Source organism: Terrapene carolina, unplaced genomic scaffold (assembly GCF_002925995.2).
Source record: "Terrapene carolina triunguis isolate 2854851 unplaced genomic scaffold, T_m_triunguis-2.0 Scaffold62, whole genome shotgun sequence".
NCBI classification, from domain to species: Eukaryota; Metazoa; Chordata; order Testudines; family Emydidae; genus Terrapene; species Terrapene triunguis.
In genome coordinates this window covers 31,579,407-31,606,258 of record NW_020664413.1, presented here as the reverse complement: position 1 = coordinate 31,606,258, position 26,852 = coordinate 31,579,407, and the positions used below count along the sequence as shown (strand labels likewise).

Below are 26,852 nucleotides of genomic sequence, written 5' to 3'. Positions count from 1 at the left end.
AAAGGGGAAGTTACTGACCTGTAACTGGCAGTTCTTTGAGATGTGTGGTCCCTAGCTGTATTCCACTACCTGTCCTCCTTCCCGTCTGCTTTGGATCTTCTCTGATTTCCAGTAGAGAATGAACTGGAGAAATGGTCGATCTGCCCCACCCTTTATCCCCTCGAATAGAGGTACGAGGTGAATCAGGGTGCATGCGCGGACCAATGGATGTTACTTTCAACTCTCCAGCTCTGGGCACATAGTGGAATACAGATAGGGACCACAGTTCTCGCAGAACTTCCAGTTACTGGTCAGTTACCATCCCACACATTGATAGCTCCATTGATTTAAGTGGGACTGCTTGTGTGTTTGAAATTAAATATATATAAATGCTTTGCCATACTGGGACTGAAGGGCCCAATCCAGCAATGGGTTCCATGAGTGCTGATCCCTACACCTATGAATGTCATTGAAATCACTGGACTCTGCAGCTGCTTGAGGGCTAGTCCATCGTTATCCCATTGTAAGGTAGGGATAAGTTCCTAAAGTTACTTATCTCTTTAAATATTAAGAGGAGTTTTTTCAAAACTGGCCTCTAATCGGTTGTGAGTGCAATCGCTTGTGGCAGCAAGTAACACCTTTTAGATATTGTGCTGCCTGCTTGCTTCTGCATATCAGGTACTTAAACATCTGTGTAATGGGCTAGTTCGTGAATTTCACATCTGCCCATAGTAAAGGGCAGTGCTTTGTTGCCTTGCCCCTGGAGCAGACTGAAATGGAGATTGTCACTCCCAAAATCATGATGGAGGTCTCAATATAAAAAACAGGTGTCAAAAGTAGTGTAGCAGACGGGCCCCATCTCTTCCTTCCCCTTAAAATAACTGTATTGTTTTCTTCTCAGTCTTATGGAGGGTATGTGACCTCCATGGTGCTTGGATCTGGAAGTAAAGTGTTCAAGTGTGGAATAGCTGTAGCCCCGGTGTCACGCTGGCAATATTATGGTATGTGATGGCTTCCCAGTTATAAATATTCCCATATGACTTGCAGCATACACTCTGCAGAGAATTGATTTATAGAATAATACACTGATTGTATATTAACTAGATGATCTCTCATAAATGCCATTTAGTCTCTTTTGGTAAGCTGTGGTTCAGTATTGCACAATCTCTCCAAATTCTGGGTTTTTTTTTAAATGTCAGATCCTAAATTTAAGATAATCTGTTTAACCTTTATAAAGCACAGAATTACTGTAATATTTGCAATATTACTGTAATGTAAATGTCTGCATTTGCATTCATAAACTGCCATGTGTTCTAAAGTGTTGAGAGATCATTATTGAATGTCATAAAATTCATTATTATTGGTACTTGTTTCTTTAAATTACTACTTTGCTTACATGATTGAACTATAGCAAGAATAAGAACATTTGTGTTGTAAATTCATCTCTTAAAGGGACACTGAGTAATTTTAAGCCACAGATGTGAACTGCCTCAAAATTATTTCCTTTAGGGGTTTAAAATTCAGATTTTACAATTCTAGTTAATTCTCTGAAGAAAATCCCTCAAGAGACTGGATGTCTGGAAAATAAAATCTGTATACACATATAACTCATTGTAGGTCCAAACAAAAAACAGTGCTGTGTTCACATAGTAGTAAAAGGAATACTCTCATCTTAGACTCACTTAGTACATTGATTTGTTCATGATTGGTCTTTTAATGCTGTCCATGAAAAATGTGGCAGGATTGAAAACAGATTATTGCAAGGTTCTATTTATTCTTATAATGTAATATAATTCTTAATGTAAAACAAAACATTATAATTGCCTGTAGGAGCTTGTTTGTTAGAAGGAGCAATGTCAAGACTGTAGCCTTGAGCTAAGATGGGAGTCTTTCAACTGAGTTGGATCTGGTCCTGTAAGTTTCCTAGCTAATACACAAGGGACCTATTTAAATATCTTTCTCTATGTGTAACTTGGGATAGGATGGGGGTGGGTTATTCATTTTATATGAAACAAGACTAGACCAACACTTAAAATGCTTTACTTTAATAATTAGAAAGTCCAGCTTGTGGTTACTACTGTATGCAAGCTTCATTATTGAGAACCTTTGACACTAAACTTTTAAAGCTACCACATGTTTGTCAAACAACATAAGAGGAAAGTTGCATAAACTGAAATTGGCCAAATAGCCAAGAAATACTAGGCTCTGTGCTGTTGAATTCGTTGGGATTAAATACCCCTTTCAGTGAAGTTGGTTTAGAAAAATGTTGGCTTTCAGTACCTTCAGAAAAGATGTTTAATGTTAGTGATTTGCAAAACCCTATATAGGAGTCCATTATATGTAAATGATGAACTTGTGTGGTGAGTAATTGCAGAGTAATTGTAGCCATTAGAATGTGCAGCATAATGAGAGACACATCAGAATGTGCAGCATAATGAGACACACATCAGATTATTCCCCTCATTTGTTACGTAATGGTTATTTTAAAATACATCCTCTAGTCCAGAAAGTTTTATTTATTATTATTTATTTTTATTTTATTTTACAGTTTTCAGTTGCCTGTAGTTGCTGTGCCCAAATTGTCATGACCTTGTAGGGCAGATATTCCAATGTAGCAGGAATCCTATGCAAAGATTTTATTTTCAGTGACAATCAGAGAAACACTAAAATTCCAGACTGTAATTTTCTAGAGCAGTGAAAAAGACACAGTGGAATTAAAAAAGCAAATCAAATGTAGGTGGTTCTCTATGACACTTGTAGTAACCAATAGTTAAACAGAGATTGAAATGTGTTTATTGTACCTCCGTTTGTGGATTTTAGTATAGAAAAGGGCAGCAAATCTGGCAATTAAAAAAAAATCAGACAACATGCTGAAAAATCTCTGGAAAACCTGAGATACTGAATATAAATGTAAAGATAAAGCAAATAAGGCCCAATCAGGGAATAATCCAGTTTTGGCAGTTTCCTTTCTTAATATCATTAAGTTCTAAATACCTGAGACCATTTATCTGGATGATTTTCAGAAACCAGTCAGTAAATGCTAGAGTCTCAGCAATTTCTTTAAGATTACTGAAAGAGTAACAATAATATAACATTGACACAAGGTGATTTATTAATATTCAGCATTCAGGTGGCCATGGCAACAGCAACATTAAATATTCCTAATGATTATGGATACCCTGTGAAGCTCATCAGGGAAAATGGTGACTCTTTCCAAAATGGTAATGCATACCTTATGTCTGTGAGTAACACAACATGTGGAATCTCAGGTAGACAAAAAGCACTTGTAAAAGTAGAAGCCTTCTACTATATTGTATTCACACTTTTAATATTACAGATTCAATATATACAGAGCGTTACATGGGTCTTCCTGTAGCAAGTGATAATCTGGAAAATTATGAGGTAAGATAGTACTTAATTCCTTTTTTCCATAGTTTAAATATACTTTTTCCCTGGAACACGATATAAGCAATTATTAATACATTCCAATTTTTTACAGAATAACTTCTTCAGTTACTTGTTAACAATTCAAGTTGTGTTACATTGTGCTTCTAGAAGTCCTAATGTTACTACTTTCTGGATTTAGAATTAAATTGTTGCCTCCAACCCCAGGAAAATAGTGTATGTTAAATAAATGAGTTTGATTTGGATATTTCACAAACAGTAATCACAAGCTGTAAATCATGGTTTTATTTCAGATACCAAGGAACTGATTCAATTAAAAATGTGATATGCTATTGGGCAAACTATGCTGTGTCTTAAACAAACAAACTCAACCAAAATGAAGTCACTGTGGTTCCTCTAAGGTTTTGAAATGTGCATTTTCTAGATTATTTGGGTGCATGTTGTTAAATTTAGAGAGATTCATCTTTGTATCATGCCACAAAAAATGTCATGGGCCTGGAGGAAATTAAAAATCCTGGGCCTCCTTTACCAATTCAGTCAGATTAACTCAAATACTGTGTATTTCTTTATAAAACGACAAACAAAATGCAATGCATAAAAAATTAAGAGAAACACTCTTGCAGTATTGCAGACCTCTAGCTTTCAAAAATCATGACTCGGGTACCCAAAAGGCATGAGATTATCTTAAATATATATATATCCTTAATATGCCTTCTGGTTTTGGAGCCTGTAGGTTGCACTTCAAATTTTCACATTTTCCTCCATACTCATGAGGGTTAGAGACAGTTCCATGTTTTTGTTTGTTTTTGGTTTTGATTTTTTTCCACGACTTGCAATAAATTTGCAAGAGAGCAACACTGCTCCTTTTCAGAATCTGAGGATTCAATCCAACCAGAAGTGGGGAAACCAAATTAAGGGGACTTGGACCCTACTCTGTCAACAAAGTTGTTATACTTCTGGTGTAACCAGATAACTGGGGATTCCCATTGCACAATGGAATACTCATTGAGCCAGCCTAGAAGCTGTAGGCCACCTCCCCCAGCCCCTGGTGTAGTGGATTTCTTGAAGGAAAAGAAGCAGGACCATGTTGACCTGTAGACCAGCTGTCTCCAGCTGCCTGAATAACCCCTTGGGGCTGTAAGCAGCTGGGGGTAAGGCAGAGCAGTTCTGAGACATCACTAAATTACACTAGGGACAGGACCAGCCATTAACAAGAATTAGGGGAGCATAAAACAGCCATTATAAATGCTTCCAGGGACTTCCACCGATATAGGGGGATTCTCTGGTATAAGTAGAGTCAGCATGGCTTGTGGGAATGGAGGCATGACGGGAGTGTTCCTATGCCCTGGCTGCCAAAATGGCTTATATGAGCATTTGGCAGCCAGGCACAAATTAGGGCTGCCTGTAGGCACCAGGGACCAAACCAATGCCTAACAAGCCCCAGATTAGGAGAGATGCACCTATTCATCCCTCATAACCTCAGCTGAAGTTCAGCCATTAATTTGGTTCCAAGAGTCTGTTTGCTGGGAGGACTGAGAAAGGCGTGTTGAAGAATCCATTGCGAGAAGGGGAAATACAGGGGGGAGAGTGTGTGTCTGGAGGAGACAGGGAATGGATGATTGGTCATTTTGGTGAGTTCAGAACACAGTCTTAAACCACCCCAGGTTACAAGGAAAGAATGGTAAATTGTGCTCATTGGGAGATGCAGTGAATGGTCTATGAAATATTTAGATAGACTGAAATATCTGCTTTGAGGACCCATCACATTTACATAGGCAATACAAGTTATCCTGTGGCAATGACCTGGCTCACTTGAAAGCTGCTAAAAGTGGGAATGAGTGCTGGAAGAGTCCTTGACCAATATCTGACTTTTCATGGTTTCATTATTATAGGGGACAGATCAGGATCCATCATCGCCTCCTTACCTGATCAGATCTGCTTTTTCCAAGCTGTTAGCTCTATCAACCTTCCTTCTTGCCTGCTTCCTGCCCCCCCCCCCTGCAAGTATGCTCCTTTTAAGGCAGTAAGAACAGTAGCAGATCAGCTAGGTAGTAATGTAAATATAAGTCACATTCTTGCTACAGAATGGAACATTAACACACTGGGTGCACAAAGTCATTCTCCAGCTTCACGGCACAGATGGCACCAGAGGACTGTTTGATCCTTTCATGCCAGGAGTCGAATTTTCTTGGCACAGCATCCATTGCTGGCAATGGCCACGTTGAAACTGCCAGTACCAAGAGCTAAAGGTTTTAAATGTGTTACTCAGAGGACTAATTGGGGAGGATGCTGGCTAGATGGAGAAGGGGGTGATGATATAGATCATGTTCTCACACTATACACCTTCCTCTAGAGGTAGAAAAGTCTGACTCCAGGCCTTGCTCGTTGTGTGCTGCAAGAGTCAAAAGAAGCTCTATTCCTTTGCCTGTTCAATACCCCCAGTGATTCATTTTGGGGGATTTGTTTGCTCCCAAGAACCTTGTTTCTTGGAACCTTGCTGACCCCACTCGGAAATTAGCCCCTTTCTTCAAGGCTCTGTACCAATGACCTTCCTTCTCATCGAGGAGAGCTGGTGCAGCCTATCTTCTATCAAAACTGCCCTCACCTCAGCCAAAAAGGTATCAGCAAAGCAATGTTTCCTTTAGGCAGCGCCTAAATACTGAAGGCGCTGCCACTTTAGTGCTTACAGGAACTGCTCACGTGTGGGACAATGACTAGACCCAGAAACCGAGCCCTGGTCTTCTGTGTGACACTGTGATGCGCTAATCAGAGTGCTAGGCCCAGCCCTCACATTGTTGCCCTTCACGCGTGTTGTCACAACATTAATTCCAAATGTATGGATGGAACTGAATTTTTTGAGGTTCAAGTTTCCTTTTGATGTTGGGAAGAACGTTTGAGGGATGATTTAAACTCACATCCTGCTAGCAAGCTAATTAGGTGAGATGGCTATTTTTAGGCTGTCCTTGAAGTATGAAAATAAGAGAGTTGGCAAAGGAAGGGGCAAACATTGCTAGAACAGGTAGTAGTGTGTGGCAACAGTAGCAGGGCTGAAGTACACCTCAAAGAAAGAAAGGAGACCAGTTTTGTTCCATTCCCCTCAGTGGAGGTTGTAGACTGGAATTGCACCCATGTACATGAGAATAAAATCTGGCCCAATTTGTCCTTTAGGCTAACTAAAGAGTCTTGTGTAATGGAGGAGGTTTGTAAAGGTGGCAGATCCCTGGAGTTAATGGAAGTTATAACACACTCGAGGTAGGGGCCAACACAAAGAGGGCAACCTCTAGGTTGATGTGTAAGGGGGGTGGGTCACCAGCCTATGGAGAGTCCTGGGGCTTAGTTGGAGAGATCATGACAGGGGCTTAGAGCTTACAAAAGGGACTGTTCAACTTGTGAAGGAGATTATTTTGCAGTTCACTCTGAATTTGATATGCTTTTGGCAAGTGTTTGAAACAGTCATAGATTTGGCAATCTTTCGCTAGCAGATTTGAAATGTTCAGTCCTTAAGAACTGCTGCATCATTAGGTTATGCAAAACAGGGTACAATTTTGTAAATATGCCATCTTGTACTGATTTGACATTTGTTCTATTAGCTGAGACTATGCCAAAGGGAGAGAGACCTTCAGATTTCAGCCAAACCTTAACTTGTTGTTTGAGTGCTGATAAAATGGTGACTGCTGTGTGATCTTTAGCGAAGCCAGTTATGCTCAGTGTGGCCCAGAGCTGAACACTTGCACTGACATGGGCTTTGAGAGCTGTGGTTTGTACAATGTAAGTCATGAAAGCAAGCAATCATGCTGATGTATTGGATTTATTTACCCTTAAATGTGGGGCCTGGTTAAAGCATCAGTTCTCTCTCTCTGAGGTGTAACTGTGGCCATCTAGCCTGAGACTGCTCCTGACTTTGAAACCTCCAGTGTTAGAAGTAAGCAGGTCATATTCTGCTCCCTGGGTTTGGTTGGGTGCATGTAAAAGCAGAATATGACCACGAACAACCATAAATACCCAGGTTTAAGCGATAATCTGTGGGGGAAACAGTTGCCTTTGTGTATTTTGTGTTCTCTGAATTCTTGGGAAGTATTTACAAATGAACTTGTCTAATGTTAACACTCAGAGGAGAGAGGCAAAGAAAAGTGGCATTTGAAAGCTGGTCTCAAACTGACGAAGTTGGTCAAGTATAAGGCCTGAAAGTCACAGAGTAGAGATAGAAGGAAATGACTGACCAAGTCATGCATCTCCTCTCCTTCACCAGAGTGTTCTCTCTTCTCACCCCTTCATAAATAATAAAGGTTGATTTGCTGGCATGATTAAACAATCAGTTGTAGGTGCTGCTTCTCTGTGCATGTGGACAATGTTCCACCCAGTGAATGCTGCTTAATTGGTTTTGCCACTGGACCATTACTTCCTATTTCTCATTCTCTCTGAATGCTGCTGTACTCATGTTTCTCCAGGCAGTTACCTTGCCATGGCTTTAGATTTTCCAACTTTGATATTTTCTAGGGGTTTTTTTCATCTCACCTCCACCATACCAACTCTTGTTTCAATCACCACTGTATTCAGCTTTTCGTATGTCACTGGTTTCCAGACAGTTCATCTGTCCTTACTGAGCCAGCCTCTTCGGTTACTCTGATTTTGATAGTGAAAGTTGAAGTGGCGTGTGGTTTTTTTTTTCATTTAGCTTGCATCTTTTGTATGTTTGCCATTTACAGCAGGCCTAATTCTCATTGAACTGTAATACATTAAGTCCACTTTTTGGCATTAGAATAAGGTGTGACTAAGTAATATTGACAACCACTTTAAGACAACACTGTATTAGAACAGTGTAAACAGACATAAGTGTAAATGAGGAGCACTGTGTATTATTGTTACTTGGTAGCATGCTACAGTTGATTTTTATATCTAAAACCGTGAGGATTCTATATCTAGACCTAATTTTCATAGATAATAAACCAAATGTACGGTTACTAAAAGAGACAAACACAGTTTCCCATTTACACTTGTGCTCCTTGTATGAGATCTTTTATATATGTAATACAAGAAAGTTTACATAAAGGTTCAAGCAAGACTAGCAAAAGAGCAGTGTAACATTGTTAATGGATGAAAATTTGCATTTCACAGATTTTTTAAAAAAGTTATCCCAGTGTATATGTTGTATTTCTCACCAGGCCTACTTTATTGTGGTCTGAATATGCATATCAGAACATTGTCCTATGCCCTTTCTTGTTCAAATAAATGATCTCTTCAGCCTGCATTTCCTCTTTTTCTTTCAGCAATTCTCAGGTTATAATTGCAAGTCCCAGCAGTTATCATATTGCTGGTTAACATAAAGTTGTCAGTGTTTTAAATTTGTCATGATTAATCTTAGTCACTGCTTTTCTCATGTCAATATTTTTCTACTTCCCAAAGTGTGACCTAGCTTCAGGTTATGCCTTTGGTTCAGTGTTATTTTCTTCTTATATTTCATATTCTCTCATTTTTTTAAACATCTATTACTCCCTCAGTAAGTTTACATATCTAATCTTTTTGCTTAGTAATAAAAGGTTCTGGTTATACTGATATATCATACATATATTGTAGTGTATGTTTTGTTGAGAAAAGTGCTTGTACAGTCTCTCAGAAATAGCCAGTATATGCTACAGTAGGATGTAATGTTGTCATGGTAATACATTTTTAAATTATTTGTTTGCTGAATCGCACTGGAAACCCATGGCAAGTACAGGGCTGCAGGCCAATAACAGCATGTCAGCAATGCATTGCATGGGGGCCTCTCTGATAACTCTGTCCCTCTGGAGTTGTAACGCAAGTTACTTTGCAGACACACTGCACACACACATCCCAAACAGAGAAGCACATTGTTAATGTTCCCATATAAAGTACCAACACTCTTGTGCACATTTGAAAGTTATTTTATTTATTTTTATTCAGAGGACCCCTGATTATGTTAACTGAAATGAAAGTCATTTGGTGGCAAACCAATTCTTGAACAATAGCACCTTTTTTTTTTTTTTTTTTTTTAATTTTCAGAGTTCAACAGTCATGGCCAAAGCTGAAAATTTCAAAGACGTTGAGTATCTCCTTATTCACGGAACAGCAGATGGTGAGTTGCAACTAATTAGACATTTTAGTGTTACAGACAGGTTTGCAGTTTTACTACTGACAAAACAAAATCATTCAGGGGCAAGGCTGTTACATTTACGTCAATAAAATAATCTAGCTTTCCACAACTAATTTGTCTCCTAGTAAGGAATGCAGGAGAGGCTTGTATCTTAATCCTGTTTGGGTGTTCTGTTCATTGTTTTGTTTTTCCCCCGGGTGGCGCCGAAGCCATTTCTGCTTTACCTTTTTCTTCTCTTTCTTATTCCCAGATAACGTTCACTTTCAGCAAGCAGCACAGATCTCCAAAGCTCTTGTTGATGCCCAGGTGGATTTCCAAGCAATGGTATGACTCAATGCTAATAACGAATGTTGTCAGGGCTACAATCTCCCTTCATATCTACCTGGCAGATCTGAGACGAGAATGTAGCTCTTACTTTTATCATCTCAAAAAATATACACGTATTATGGGGAGGCATACATAGCAACTGCCTTATTGAAGTTGTGTTGAGATTTGTACTTAAACCAGGATGAAAATCTCTGTTTCAGCTTTAGTGTCTGAATTTAGGCACCAGATTTGGCAAAATAACTCCAGAGGACAAAGTAATTTCCTGTATAATTTTTTAGTAAATTATTTGGTAACTTTCACACAGGGAACAGGGGAAAATTTGCCTTTTTGAAATGTCATCCTATTATCTTCACATTTCATAGGGTTCCTTTAGCTACATAAGCATAGTCCATCAAACTCCACATTCACACACTGATAACATCTTGTGTATGGACCACACCTGAAATGTGCAGAATTAAATACCCAAATCCTTTCCCTTGCCCGAGATAATCTTGGTGTATTTCAGCTAGGTTAACTGACAAAGCTGTTCACAGCCATCAGCTACTTGGCTTTTACCTGTGGCAGCTGCCTCTAATGGAACTGTAAGCTATCAGCCTGAAAACTTGTGCTGCACCTTATCCTTTCCCCCTCTGACCTCACTCCTGGCAGGGGACCAGAAGGAGGGAGAACTGAAGCCTAAACTGTCACAGACTTGCAGCTGTGCTACAGAAGCAGTTGCGCCTTCAGACAAACAAGAGTGGTGGCATAGCAGGGTGAACAGAGCTTTGATGGAAGAGTACAGCTCTGAAGGTTATCAGGAAAGGAAAAGGGATATTCTATGTGGCTGGGCTCTGTAGGGGGTTATACAAAGGATAATGCATATCAGCATTGATATCAAGCCCTGTGATTAACTATCAACAATGACACATATTTACTAAAAAGCCCACATAAATTCCCACATAAAACCCTGTTAGAGCAAAGTTAAGGCTGATAGACAGCATGTCTCTCTGACACAAGCCATATAAAGCAAGGAAATAAGCAGGTAGGTCACTCAGCACCTCATCTACATTCCATTCATCAGTTCCCCTTCTCAGTGGCCCACAACCACTGGGCACTCTGGAACTCTGATAATTTGATTGGTTACAGGTGTCCTGTTTAATATTTATATTGAGATTTCTATAGCATGTATGACGTTGTACATAGTTCTGTATGTAGCTAGATATAATATTGTTTGTTTCTTTTCCCTAGTGGTATACGGACAAAGACCATGGCATTGGAGGACAGGCACACAGCCATATTTACACCCATATGAGCCATTTCATAAAGCAATGTTTCTCATTGCCCTAGTACCAAAACGGCATTCCATACCATACTGGGATTTCTTTATCAAGTTGTTAATAATGGCACTTTTCCAGTAGATTCTCTCATCTAAACTTGCACTGAGCCAATATAACTATTTTTGAGACCATCTGAAAACAGTTTTTTAAGTCCTTAATGACCATGTACACATCATGTCAATTTTTATGACAAAGATGCGATAGTTGCTTGGCAACAGAGGTTATTTAAATTTGTTTTAAATCAGGTTTTATCAGCACAAGAATGTTTACATGTCATTTGCCAAATTTTCTTTTTTAAAGTGTAGTGTTTCAATCAATACCTTTTCATACATACTAGTTTCACTCTAAAATGGAAATGTACGTATATGGTCTACTACTTGGTGATATTGATTGATAAATTACTCGTGTTCACAGAGTTGCTAGCTGAATAGAGGCAGAAGATTGGGGGTCTGGAATAGAAAGGAAGTGTGCCCTAGAACATTATAAACAGGTTTGGCAGAATTTGATTTTTATCATTTATCTATTTAACCATTTTTCTATTTTTATCAATTTAAATTTTCATTTGTGCAAAATTATGGATTTTAAGCATAATTTTTGATATTATCTATGTAATTCACAGTTGCAGGAAATTATTGGGGAGCGTCAGACAATTATTTAATGACAGATGTTGAGATAAAGCTTTATAACCATTAAAACACAAATTGACATCACATCTCAAAATATACAAAGTAAATATCCTTAAATCAAACTAAGTTCTCAACCAGCATTTTTTATACTTTATTTCAATGGAATAATATTTTTGTCAGTTTGTATGCATACAGTGAAATTGATGTTTACCAAGAAAAATCAAATCCTTCCAAGCCGAATTATAACCTGTTAAAGAAAGCTCAGATGATTAACAGAGATCTTTTTGAAATTTACTGAAATCTGAATATTTTTAGTGACAATCAGGATGAAATTTTCAACAAAAACTTCTGCAAAATTATGTCCCATGTTTTTATCAGCTACACTAAAAACAGCAATAAGAGAGACTTATGTTAGTATTCCATTTCTTGCAGAAAATTCTATTTTTTCAGTACAATCTATTTCATGAGATGACATGACAGGTCTGCCTTGTAGCACTCTCTAAAACAAAACTAAACTGTGATTATAGAAAAGCTTTCTGCAAAGCCCCTGAGTAATATCTATCAAAACTGTGGAGTTGAATTCCACAAGTGCCTAAAGGGCAACAGCATTGTGGCGCTTACTCACTCCTTAATCAGACAGACTGGTGTGGACTTTTATGAGAATTTGCTTGAGTACAACCTGAGCAAGGATCTTTGGCCCATTGTTACTTAATACAATTCCTCCCTCACAAAGATTACACTATCTCCAGTGTCATACAAGACTGGGCATGTTTCCAGTGCTTAAGGTATAGATAATCAGTGAAAAATTAAAATGCAACCTGAGTATCTAACGAGCATTGGGAGCAAGCACTGGCTGATGTCTTTGTATAGAAATGTGCTACAGGGTTTGAGTTTTCCACAATCTACCTGTAAATTTCTCTCAGATTTATCATCAGGCTCCACTTAACAGTCTCCACACTGGGAAAATCAGTAATAATATGAGCCTTTTAGAATTAAAAATAAAGTGACTATATAGCCCTGTGGCTTTTAGTAGAATGCTCTGTATCCATGTATGGAAAGAGCAAACCATTTATCTTTAAAAGAAGAACAGCAAAATTTGTAATGGAATGAAGGCATAGTTGTGGTACCAAAGACTTTGTTCTGAACAATATCTGTAGTCCTCTATCTACTAAAAACTTGACTAAGAACTCCAACAACAAATATGTTTTTGTAATGAAGGAAACTTAGGCCTTGTCTTCACTACTGGGGTAAGTTGACCAAAGGTACGCTACTCCCAGCTTAGGTCGACTTACCCTGCGGACTTCACTGCGCTGCGTCAACGGGAGACTCTCTCTGGTCAACTTCCCTTACTCTTCTCAGAGAGCTGGAGTACCGGGTTGCCTGGAGAGCGCTCTGCCATCGATTTAGCAGGTCTTCACTAGACCCACTAAATAGACCCCTGCTGCATCAATTGCAACAGCATCGATCTCCCTGTAGTGAAGATCAGCCCTTAGTCCCGTGCAATATTTCCACCTTTTTTATAATTGTATTTAGTCCTTGGTAGTATCATGTAACAAAGCATGATATGACTATATTACATTTAGCACATTGGTTTCTAACATATACCTGTCCCATAGTTATTACATGTGTATGATGGGTTAGTAGTGTTAGGTGTGAATCTAGAAGTAGACAGATAACATCCGGGGCAGGAGAGGGAACAAAGTCAAAGCAGCTTTAGCATTCCATCTCCCTGAGGAGACAGGCAGGATTCTAGTGGAAACAAGGCTGCAGTTTTCACAAACATGTACTTTGAAAATTGTAAGAACAGCTCAGCCTTGCCTCATTTACTCAAACAAAACCCAGCACCTGCTGTGAACGAGATGACCACCCACATTACAGTGGTGATTTTAGGTGCAATTTAGTAATATTTCTAACATACTTTACCACCTTCTACCTAAAATGTTCTCAAAGTATTATTACTGCTTAGAGGAAATATAACAGCCAGCTCACTGATTCCAGAATATGAGAAATGAATAAAAGATTCTATTCACTCAAGGAAGAAGAAACATGACCCAGAATAGGATCACAACAAGCTATAAAAGTGATAAGTAAATCAAGGAACTTTTCCTCCCTGATGGATGCCATGGGTGCACATAATAGCTACATTTTTAGACGTGACAAGAAATGTGAAAAAATGTCAATCATGATAAGATAATCTCTCGTGTAGAAACCAATTTTTTATGGGCCACAGGACGGCTACACAGAAGAAGTATGAGCACTTCATAAAAGATAGCACAGAATTCCTTCATTAGTGCTCATAGGGAAATCTGCTACAGGAAACTTTTGTCCATGGTGGTTTATATAAGCAATACATGCTGTCTTCCAGCTAACAATGATGCTAGAATCTGGTTGGTAAAGTCCTCTGGATTCTAGACATGTCATTCTGTTTTATTTAATTGTTTTGTTTTGTCTGTGAGGCAGAACGATGTATCTCAAGTATTATGCTGAGTAATTTAAGACAATTAGGTGATAAGTAACTAATAGGACATAGTTGAAAACTGATTTGAAGCGTGAAGCCATAATATTACTAGGGTATGAATGATATCGCATTGTTGGATGCCAGGCTAACATTCAGGGGGAATACACTGGCCTGATTCTGATCCCTCATACACCCACATTCCCCCTCCCCCCCAACTCCATCTAATTACGCCAGGGTAAGGCAGGGCAGAATCAGACCTCCCAGGCTAGAATCACAAGGTGGATTTAGGCACCAGAGTCCAACAGTTAGGCATAAGTGGTATTTCCCACCTAAGCCTGAGGTGCTGGAGAACCCTCCTTGATTCCAAGTAACAGTGAAGTTGTCACCACATAATTCAGGCAGCATGAAACACCATGTGGTACAAACAGTAAATGGCCCATTGCATTTCACTTCTCCCTGCTGCAATGGGGTAGGAGTCCAACATGTCACAGACTCACTGCAGCTGTAGGTGTGACACTACTGCCTAAACCAGCTCTGGTGATGTAATATAAGGGATTAATTTAATCCAGTGAATATAGGAAAACACAAAGATCTGCAATCTCTGTACAATGGGCCAGTGCCACCTGAGACCGGAGCACTACAGAAGCAGTGTTGATTATACCTATGGCCAGTGACCATAATACAAATACGTGGGGGGAGCGTACATAACTGCAATCTGTACAGAGTGAGTTCTACATCCTCAAGTGCCAGTTTATTATTACAAACTTAATGAAAGGCTGAGAGAGCAGCCTCCCTGGGCCTGCAACTCCCCCTCCTGTGCGTGTAGGCAGGGCAGTGGTGGGGAAAAGGCTGAGCCTGGACTCAGTACCCTCTTGGACCCGCCAGCACAGGTGAGTCAGTGCACGAGGGGGAAGTAACTTGTGTAAGGTATATGGCTGGTGTACATGAGCTCCGTCAGAGCAAGGAGAGGAACCAGAAGCCATTTTGGGACTAAATCGTAATCTGGTTCCTGGTCTGCGCCTGGGGCAATGCAACAATGTGCCACCCCTGTTCAGTGCTTGTGGCAAAGCCACAATTTAACATTTAGTTAAACTCATCCAATCGCAGAACAGAAACCATGTGACTTGTGATCAATCACAATTAGCTAATACAGATTGTATATTGAATACGTTCATAGGGCACTGCCTAGACACAGAGATCCACCTGCACAGAGCACCTTGCAGGATTGGGACATACATTTGTCAATTAAATTACTTACTCCAAATGGTTCACCGAGCTGTGAGCACCACACATATAACTTCCTTACTGTACAAGTGAAACATTTCAAAATGTCTACCCGATGTAGCATTTCAGATGTTTAAAACAAGAAACACACGTCATGCTTCATAAATGCCCTGCAGACTAGATCATTGTGTCTTGCAATATAAAAATGAAAATCAGTTAGGATAAATATTTATTTCCACATAACATTTCTTAGTCGTGAAAAACACAATATTCTATTCACATGTACACATTACTTAAACTTTTGTAATAAATTACATCAAAGAAATTCAGTAATTTTTGACCAGGAATATGAAATTAGAAGTAAATACATAACACTACATTTGCATTATATTTGATGTGATTTTAAAATGTTAAGATTAACATTGGAATAGCATTAAAATTCACAAGAATAGAGTGACTGTAAAAAAAAATACTCAAATACTGAACGGAAATACAGAATGCCACTGAATACACTAATCTTAGTATTCTAAGAGTTGGTTATGTGAAACTTCCTATTCGCTTTGATCATCGGTAACAGAAAGTCAGCAACATATCAAAACACCAGCAAGCTGCTTCCAGGGATGAACCAGTATTGTACTTCTATACTAAGCTTAAAACAATTGGAATGTTACAATGTACCATCCGGTACACAAAAACAAAGCATTTTAACCTTCATGTGTCTGTATTTTCCCTAAATTTATAAATACAAACCATTTTTATTAAATGTAAATCCTTCTTTGCATCCATTAAATATAATTTCCTTAAAATGACTGTAACGGGCTTTGATAATACTAAATAGCATTTAGAACAGTGATCCTACTTATTTGCAACAGAATGCACTGGCTAGATTAGACAAAACAGCGTTAGAAGCAATGCTTTTTATGTGTTGGACACTGGGTGTGAAAAGTCACTGCTTTGAGCTCTGTGGAGCAATTATTAGCGTATTGGAAGAGCTAGGAAGCCTTAAAGCCCTATAAATTGATCATTGTAATGATTACAAGACTGAAGCCACTAACAAAATGATAAGAGTTAGACTTCTTTAGTTTTTTAATTTGTTAAAAAAATAACAAATCGTGACATTTCCACATAACTCTCTAAAACTTTTGTTATTGTTCCAATGCTTTAATGCCTGATCTTACAGTCCTTATTTTTGCAAAATTTAGTTTGGTTAAAGATTGAAGGATCATGCCATAGTAAAATCAGTTTGTATGTACTAGAACAACTTATTTGTAATGGTTTTAAGTAGGGCTGTCAAACAGTTTTTTAAAAATCACAATTAATCACAAGATTTAAAAAAAGTCACGATTAATTGCAGATTTAATTGCACTGTTAAACAATAATAGAATGCCAATTTAAATTTTTTATAAATATTTTTTGAATTTTTTCTACATTTTCAAATATATTGATTTCAGTTACAACACAGAATACAAAGTGCACAGTGCTTACTTTATATTATTACAAATATTTGCCCTGTAAAAAAGAAAGAAAAGAAATAGTAGTTTTCAATTCAACTCATACAAGTACTGAAGTGCAATCTCTTTATCATGAAAGTGCAACTTACAAATGTGAAAATTTTTTGGGCCTGGAAATCGAAGCATGAAGGAGCATTATGAATGGATAGTATATCTGGCATGTAAATACCTTGCAACAGCAGCTACAACAGTGCCATGTGAACACCTGTTCTCACTTTCAGGTGACATTGTAAATAAGAAGCGGGCAGCATTATCTCACGTAAATGTAAACTTGTTGTGTGTTGTACAAATATAAATTTGTTTGTCTTAGTGATTGGCTGAACAAGAGTAGGACTGAGTGGACTTGTATGAGGTGAATTGAAAAATACTATTTCTTTTCTTTATCTTTTTTACCGTGCAAATATTGGTAATAAGAAATAATATAAACTGAGCACTGTACACTTTGTATTCTGTGTTGTAACTGAAATCAATATATTTGAAATGGTAGAAAAACATCCAAACATATTTATAATACATTTAAATTGGTGTGATATTATTGTTTAATAGTGCGATTAAAACTGCAATTAATCGTGCCTATTTTTTTTAAACTAGTTAAATTGTTTTGTGTTAATTGCATACATTAACTGTGATTGAAAGTCCTAGTTTTAAGCCATGTCTTAATTTGCAATTTTGAGTTTTGTTTTTAATCAACGTGCATTTAATGGAATAATGAAACGAGCATGTAACAAAAACAACAGTCGACCACCTCTAAGTCTCTTGTGCATGATTCATATCTGGATGACAGCAGGGCATGATTGTAAGCAGCGGGGTAACAATATAGGTGTGCAACATAATGTATGATTTTATTGGTGGCGTTTAAAGATTTTAGGCAATTAAACAGAAAACTGATCATCACTAGGAGGGCAACATAACTGCATATGTCTGGTAAAGATTTATATCTACAAAATTCCCACTAGTATTATAAAATACTGGGTTCATTAACATCATAATGCAGCTGTTTGACCTACCACTGCAACATTCAGTACAGTACAAGACACTGTAATCACAGCTTGCATTTTTAGCAAATACCATATGAATATTTCACATCAATGGATATCTCTTTTTTAACAAGGTAAGAGAATGTTTTATATATTAGATATGTGATTTTATGTTCCAGTTACATACAAATTTGAATATTAAATATTCTGTATTAATTCAAGGAAAACTGCATAAATATTAGGTCTGATACCAGTGCTCTTAGTGCAAGAGTAACCCTCGAGTTCAGTGGGAAAGTTCACATGGGTAAGGATTATTCTAGCGAGATAGGGTTTGCAGGATCAGGTCAGTCATTATTTTTTTAAAAAAATTTTTTTTTACTTGTTAATTTGGGTCTCTTGAAATAATTGACTAGAGCTAAAAAAGAAATGGGACTATGTTTCAAGTTTGTCTTGAATGAAATTATTAGGGATTCTCACACAGGTGAAGTAGAAAAATACAGTACAAAGCTACTAAGTTAAATTTGAAAGAAACTATGCTTACTAAATTGTTGAGATGAATTCAGTATTAACAAATGACTAACACATAGCAAGGAAAGTGAAGATTCTTGCATTGGGTACAGTAGATTTTTGCACAGATATCTGATGGTGTAGACATTTAGAAGAAAATGAAATAAATATTGCACTACTTACATTACCTGTGCTAGTTTGGGATGAAAGACAAAGTTTACAATATATGATCAAATCAGTTATATTAATGATTGTGGCACTCCTTTCATTTGTTTGTAAAAATAAATTGAAGAACAAGTCATAGACAAGTCTCCCGGTCAACACCTTTCCCTGAGTCAGCTTTCTTTTCTCTTCTGCTTTCAGCACTGTGGGGGGAGGAGCGGAAATAAAAAAAAAGAATATATGTTACAGCAGGGCTTATCCTAGTTGCTAAAGCATTTCATCTGGGGAAAAACACACAGGATTGCATTAACTTTTCATGCGCAATGGCACAAACTGGGAAGCAAGAGTGAAAAATTGCAGTGTTCCATGGTACAGACAACACTGGCCAGTATTTTAGTAAAGAGATAAGTGAACAATAAACTGAAAGTTTACACACGTGCAAATCTGCGAGCATGCAAGAAAAAATAGTTGCTGCTTTTTTTTTCAAATACTGTACAACTGTTAATGATTTTTTAAAACAATGATAATGGTACAATTTTGAGACAATACCAGCATTTTTTGAAATGGCACAAACAAGAGGTCCCAGTATTTCTTTGCTATAAATGTGTGTATTCTCATCACTCATGTACAAGAAATATTTTGGACCAATTTATTTGAAGAGACAGTGAGCAGTGCTTCAGGGTCTTCCTTTCTTCAGAAAAAAAAATCAAACTATTTTAATTTTAAATCTTTGATTCAGTACACATTTATGCTGTGTGATACCAGGCACAATTTTTTTAAAAAGGGGTATCCCAGCCATGCACAAGGCAGTTGTCAGCAGAATATTAACAAAAAGAATATTTTCTAGTCTTGATTCAAATTCTAACACAATTTTAATGGAAAAATGCTGATGATTTGCCTACAGAAAGCAATATACAATATGTGCAAGGGTGATTATTTCCTCTGTCCTGAATCCTAGTTTATGACAACCTGCACAACAAATAGGTTGCATTGTTATGTGAAAGGAGAGTCACTGCAAGCTCCTTAGAGCAAGATTCATCCAGTCACATTAAAATTTAAAGACACTTCCAAAGTGCAGGTAAATCAACCCTTTGACAAAGAATGGCAATATGTATTTCTGAAATACAAACCTGGAGCATACATATAACCTCCTGGTAGGAATGATTCCCTAGCAGGAGTGAATGAGAACCAGGCCAAATCCAAACAGGATTTAAATTAGGTGGGACAAATTTTCAAAGGAGTCTCCAAAATTGCTCCTGTAAAATTTCCTCACACAAATAGTTTTTAAGGGTACAGATATTATTTTCATTTAGTTAAATCAAGCCCAAACTTATCTCCCTGGCTATGGAGGCTTCCGCCTATTTCAAGGGGTGCTTCTGGAAACAACAGAGGAATACTGATTTCAGCTGGATGCAACTCCCCAGTCCTGTCACCTTCTCTGGAAAAGAGTCTCTGCCCTGTCAGGCTGTCTCCTGGGGATGATGTAGGGGATGCATGTCTCCTGATAGTCTGACATCAGGAGTGGATTTTTCCTTCTCACTGAATCAGCCAGAGAAATCTACATGGGCTGTGCTGCCTGAAGAGGATGTCTCCCTTGCTGAGATTCTCTGTGTAGACCCTTGGGGCTAAGGAGCACCAGTGAGCCGGGCAGGGACAGAAGAGTCCATGATAGGGTAACTGCACTGGAGTTGCTGAGAAGTCATTTACCTAGCCTCTCCTCCCCTAAGGCAGTTCAGGAACGCCTTCAGCACTGAACTTTTTGTTTGTTTGTTTACTACGTTAGCATTAAAGAGCGTTCCAAGATTCATGCACTCAGAAGGCTTTGTATATTTTTGGCTGGACAGAGCATCTACTAGTGAAAAATGCTTATATGAAATCTTATTACAGGATCTTCATTTGTTTCTATTAGCCTCATTTAGTCATATTATTTTGGTGTTTGGCAGATAACATAAACAAGGACAGGACTATAGACAAATGCTATATTAAATGCTTGTTTAGTGGTTTAGTCCCAAAAAGCACAAGTGCAATTGCCTTCAACACAAGACAATGCACGTTTTTCTCTTTATGGCAGAACACATGTTCCTGCAGGAAGCAGAATACTGTCATCCCATTTCCTTGATTACCTGCAAAGTCCCTGGAACTTTTCAGTGTGGTCACCCTTATAACTATTACCACTGCATCCATTTATTTTACTTTTCTATCCATTTGAGATCAAACTGTATCCTCAAATGTCAGCATAAAATTTCCACTGAACTCAATGGAAGCCACACACATGCACCTGAGGACAGAATTTGGCCCTTATTTAGTTTTGTTTCTGCTATGTCATAACTAAGCATGATATGAACTTGCTTTTGTTTACAAAGAACAAAAAATAAAATGATTGTGTCCCTGGTTTATTGGAATCCATCTCTCTCCCTGTGTTCTACGCAGGCAGCTGAAACAAGCTAGCCACTAGACACAGCAGACTCTGGATTTCTATAGCTATGGGTTGGACATTTACAGTAAGGAGGATTTTATGGTTAAAAGCCTGAAAATGAAAAACGAAGGGCCTCATCCTCCAGTTCTTACTCACATGAGTATGAACTTTGTGCCCAGACCCTACATCTTAGGTTGAGTAAAAGGAGTGCAAATAATCACCAGGAAACAATGAATAGTCATAAAGGTCAAATTATCTCCTGAGACCCACCCCATACAATCTCACTAATATCATCTGAGCCAAATTCTCTGCCAACGTAATTTGGTGCAGTTCTGTTAAAGTCACTGGAGGTGCACCAGTATATTCCAGCAGAAAATTTGGCTCATATAACTAATCTCTCTCTTTCTCTCATGTGTGTGTGTATACATACAGACACACACATTAATTATTATTGCTTTTTTTTTTTTTTAAGACAGCACCACAGATGTGCATGGCACTTGGTAGAAAAATGAGATACTGCCCCTGCTCTGAGGAGCTTACAATCTCCATTTAAATGCAGAAGAATATAGATCTGTAATACTTGTCACTCATGGGTGAGGCCCTGTACGTTTTAGGTTCAAGATTAGCTTCTAGTGGAAACTCCTGTAGGCCTCCTTAGCCACTGAGGGGTTGCACTGGTGCTTCTCCCCTTGAAAATAGGATTCTTTACCTTAGTTTCCACAGAGATACTCTGAGCAAGGCACATGCACTCAAGTTACATGTGGGGATTCAGAATTGGGTTCATAATGAAATAATCTAGCTCAGAGGTTTATTCAAATGAGTAGCAGCTTGCTTAGAACTTTATTACTGAAGAGACTATTTCTGTGTTTGTGTTTTTAGCTATCACTGAAATTGCAGTCACTGCATTTCTGATGTAGGATTTTTGACCAGTAGATCCACATAGCTGTTAAGAGACAGCCCCTAAATGCAGAGGGTTAGAGAGTTCCCCTCCACAGCCTCACTATACACTTCCCCCATACACAGATCTACTGTAATTATGGCCTTTGGAATTCATATAGAGGGTGGGAGACAAAATCAGAGCCATATTTTTATTTTGATTGATAGTAAATTGGTGCTAAAATGGAGCACATGAGTAAGCTGGTCTACAGAGATTTGAAATGAAGATTCTTGGTCATCAACTGTTAATCTTGTTTATGCTGTTTATGTAAAGGAACAACACTGAAAAAGCAGCATGCCATTTTGGGGTGACAAAATTCAGGACCACAGCTTTTATATTTAATTTCACTCCGTTTAGTTACGCTAACTAAAATTTTTTCTACTACTTCATCTCTTCCCAAAGCAATTAAAAAGTCAACTTTCCAGGGATATATTTTGGATTTAGACATCTACCATACAAATTCTGGATTAAAATAATAAAAATGACTACTGGACAAATAAAAATGTATATATTGTGAGTAAATTCAATTTCTCATTTAAATAGACAATGTATATTGATTCTTTAAAAACATGAAAAACACTTCTAGACCTTATAGAACAGTACCTATTTCAAGTATTACAAAATAACACTGTGGATTCTGACAGAAGTATTTTAACATGGATCATGAGTTTTCCATTCATTTTGTCTCCCCAAAAATTACATACAGTAAGTCATCTGGGTTTCCAGAAGACACTATTTAAAATGTGAAAATGCAATCAAGGAGGAGGTTGAGGGACAGGGTCTTACCTTTGGGGAATCAGCTTCTAGAGTGATTAGGAAGGGGAGCTTATGACAGAAATGCGATACGAAACAATTAAGTAAAAAATCATGTTAATTTAAAAGTTATGGAAATAGCGGAAGATACTTGTTACAATAAATGCTGTACATTTAACATATCTACTCATTCATATTCATACTCAATGGCATGGACAAAAATGATCTCTTCATTTTACAATATTCCTGGATTATACTTTAAACTTTATGCCAACAGAAAATACATTTGTTTGGCTGTTCTAAATAGGAGTTGCAAATATTCGGAAATATATATAATGAAAGAGAATTTTATTGCAATTTCAAGCATTCTACTCTGCCCTAAATGTATTTGTGTAACACTCATTAACACTAATGGGTGCTGCATGTGAACATTTCAGTTACAGTGATGACCATGTTGTCTTTATTCAAAGAATAGACTCAGAATAAATGCTGTGTGATTTCCAGGTGTTATGAGTCTGTGGTTTGTTACACAGGTATCGGCATACTGAACTATATCGTTTTCCACTCTAGCATGCAAGTATTTATGAATCTATAAAGTGATAGTGTGTATATGACTCAGAATATTTTAATTAGACAATTTTTAAAAAATAAATAACTCTTCAAGAAATAAACTTAGTGGTAGCTAAAGATGTTTTATAGTCCCTTATTTTTCAATTTTAAAAAATCAGCTGTTTTGCTTGGCCCCAATACACAAGGTTAAATATATTAATAACTTAAAAGTTAAAACCTTTTAGAAGGAAAGCTTGACTCCTTATCCTTTGCATTCTCTGAGGATATCAGCAATGTCTTCCATACGGCAGTTTTTGCCATTTCATCAGAAATATTTATTACAGATGGATCATCTCTAGATGAAAATGAACACACAATATCACAAGTGATCAGTCTTTGTTCTCTATATTACTATACAGCAGGACTTGGTCATTGATTATTATGATAAGAAATATATGAATATGTTAAACAATTATATTAGAACTTAGTAAATATTATTAGCAACTTCACATATACTCCATTAATGTCACTTATTTAGTGCTTTACTCTTGCAAAATGTTGTACAAACATGAATTAATTGATCCTAACAACATCTGTTGGCATCACCAACAACATAAGTAGGCATCACCACCAATTAATAGATGGGGAAAATGAGATACAGAAAGGTTATGTGAGTTTCCTAAGGCCACTGAACATATCAATGAACTAAAATGGAAGAACTCCTGGTTCCTAGCACCCTGATCAAGTCACTAAACCAATGTTTCTCAATGACCGGTCTGTGGACTGGTGACGGTCCCTGAGATCTCCCTGACACAGTTGAGGAAGGCAGCCAGCCAGTCCCTAGTATCAAAAAGATTGAGCAACACTGTTCTAGACTATACTAACCAACTCCAAGTGTAAGCTGCAGTGTTTTAAAACCATTGCAAAGCTGGAGTAATTTAAAGATTTTTTTTAATGATTTCAAAATGAATATCCTTTCTATTAAAAAAAAAGAGATATTAAAAAATCAGTAACAGGAAACTCCTGAACCCTTGTGTCTCTAACTTTACTAGGCCTGCTTCCTAGGAACTGTAGGACTGTGGACTTAACCTTTCATATATTTATTTTTTTAAATCATTAAGGACCTCAGTCTGTGATAGCACAAAACTAAATATTGTACATCATTTATGACTTTATTTGTATGCAGATCAAGGCTCGGTATACAAAAAAAAAAGTGGCTCCAAAGTTTTTGATGAACGGCACCAGTTTGCAAGACTAGTGCCTTGATTGTGTCTGTGGCCTCTTAGGGTATGTCTACAGTGCAATTAGAAACCTGCAGCTGACACAGGCTCACAGGGTTTGGCTGCAGGGCTGCAGCCTGAGCTCTGGGGCCTTCCCACCCTGCTCCCCACCCTAGTCTTGCAGTGGGCGTACCAAGAGCCAGCCCAGATATTCACCATTAGTGGGCTGATCCTGCAGTCTTTTCGCAGGCAAAACTTCCACTGCTGTACGTTTTTCACAGTGAATAAAGACTGCAGGATCAGGTCCCAAGGCTAGGGAGGTGGAACCTAGGACACAAAAGCCTGAAGCATGAGCTTTGGGATGCATATTTGTGCTCTGTTAACACACATGCATATTTCTTTTTGATAGGACAGATTTCACTCTGTGCCAAGATTAAGAATTGTCACAGTATTGTGGCATGACAGGATTTTATACAATTGTTTAGTCCTTTTCTCATGTTTGCTTACATCAGCCCCAAGTTAATCAAAAGTATATTTTACCTGTAATGACCTTCGAGTGGTAACTGAACAGTGCCCTCCTCTTCCATTGCTAACATACTTTGTTCTTCCTAGGAGGAAGACATTTAGATGCAAGAGACAAAATGATGTTCTGAACATGGATCTTTTTATATCTGTTATAACCTTTCTTTTCTGTAATATTAAATATTTACTAAAGTTCTTTAAAACAGAGGATACAGTTCCAATTGCTTTTTATGTTTGAAACATCTGAAGCTAAAAATAATGTATTTAAAGGACAATTTTCCACTTAATGGTATTTTTTACCATTAAGTGGAAACATAAAAGTTTCCTTTGTAACAAAAAGAGAGCGAAGTTACCAATAAATATTCAGCAAAGAATGTATATATCAAATTTCAAATACTATGTAAGAGCAGACATTTAGGCCGCACTGTTGAGCAAGCAAGAATCAGGTAATCCCAGATTTATGACTGCATGCACAACTTTACTGTAAAGTGAATGAGCCAGGGCCCCAAAATTAATTTTCAGTGGAAGATAAAAAGGCACCTGGGAATACCAGGGGCTAAGGAGAATGGGGATGTGCATTCAAATCCATTGGTCAAATATTGCAAGTTCATGAAACCTTTAACTCCAGAAAAACATAACTCCTAAAAGCGACGTGTCCTGTTGACAGTGAGAGGACAAGAGCCACTTCAAGCAGCTACAGGCTTTATTCCTTTTCTGAGTTCAAATCCAGAGCATTCCTCAAATATACCCCAGGCTTAATATATACCCTCAAGTATACCCGAGTTAAACTCAATGTTCTACAGAGACCACATTATTCCAAGGCCTCAGGCAGGCCAGCACACATCCCAGGGCCCACTTAAGGGCCACAGCCCCATGCAACCTATTACATGAGGAAACTTCAACGTTTTCCGCAAGAGTACCTGGTTCTCTGAAAATCCAAAACTCTCTGCACTAAAGGTGGGTAGATACCTAATTTACAGGAAAATGTGGGTGCAGGAGAGTCTATATGCACCTCATTAATTCTATCCCAGTGAGGGGCACCTAACCCATGCTCCCATGGCCAACCCTCTAACATCGCAATCCAACAAACAAACCACTCAACTGAACCATGGAAATAATAGTGTCTGCACAACATGAACGCAAGCAAATGCTTCAAAGTTAGGTGTGCCTACACTGACCAATGGATGCAATCATAACAGCCTGCGCTAATGCAGCACAGCACACACAACCCCATAAAGACTGAATCACAAGAAATTAAAGCCCTATGTAACCAATAACCCAAAGGAAAGGGGTGGGAGTGTTATTTCCATACTGGAGAGTAAGAGGTGGCAGAGTAGGAAGAGGCTTGCTCCATTTGCCTTGTATGGGTGTCACTCTACTAGCTAATCCCTGCATTTAATAAGAGGATTGAGATTGACCAATAGCAACAACGTTAGGGCTACCACCGGGTGGCAGGCACTGTGACAGCACCCTGGTTATATGGCCCACATTCTGAGCCCACACTCTTAATTTGGCACTAGCTATAATGGCCAGTATCATTTCCCTCAGTGAGGAAATTTAAGCCTTGCCAAAATTGAGTTTGTCTCCCTACACATTTTACTACTAGACCTGTTAAAAAAGTCACCATTTTAATTTTTATAATGAGAAAAGTGTATTTTGTCCATTCGGGTCTTACTCAAAATGGCTTAAGTGGTTAACTCTGAAGTGGCCTCCGAAGTGTGTATTGGAAGAGATGAATAATATACAAAAGAAAACTGCAAAGCAGTGGGAAAAAATTGCCCTAGAAATGTAAAGCAACGTAAATTATGAAATTTTGATCCAGTCAAACAAGTTTTTAGATCTTGTCAACTT

At 37.9% G+C, this 26,852-nt stretch overlaps 2 protein-coding genes across 3 annotated transcripts in view; one reads left to right on the top strand and one right to left on the bottom strand.

Annotated features, from left to right (window-relative positions):
- The window catches only part of DPP4 (dipeptidyl peptidase 4), a 78,187-nt gene extending 66,359 nt beyond the window's left edge, over positions 1-11,828 (top strand). The window contains exons 22-26 of the mRNA XM_024203766.2: positions 881-980; positions 3,317-3,381; positions 9,406-9,478; positions 9,747-9,820; positions 11,051-11,828. Of these exons, the coding sequence (XP_024059534.2) occupies positions 881-980; positions 3,317-3,381; positions 9,406-9,478; positions 9,747-9,820; positions 11,051-11,149 (411 nt within the window). The 3' untranslated portion in view covers positions 11,150-11,828. The remainder of the gene's footprint in view (positions 1-880; positions 981-3,316; positions 3,382-9,405; positions 9,479-9,746; positions 9,821-11,050) is intronic.
- A 6,477-nt stretch (positions 11,829-18,305) lies between these two features.
- SLC4A10 (solute carrier family 4 member 10) overlaps positions 18,306-26,852 on the bottom strand; it is a 187,133-nt gene continuing 178,586 nt past the window's right edge. For both annotated transcript variants that reach the window (XM_026647498.1, XM_026647499.1), the window contains exons 23-25: positions 25,020-25,087; positions 23,498-23,614; positions 18,306-18,807 (exon numbers count right to left, since the gene is read on the bottom strand). In XM_026647498.1, the coding sequence (XP_026503283.1) occupies positions 18,741-18,807; positions 23,498-23,614; positions 25,020-25,087 (252 nt within the window). In that variant the 3' untranslated portion in view covers positions 18,306-18,740. The remainder of the gene's footprint in view (positions 18,808-23,497; positions 23,615-25,019; positions 25,088-26,852) is intronic.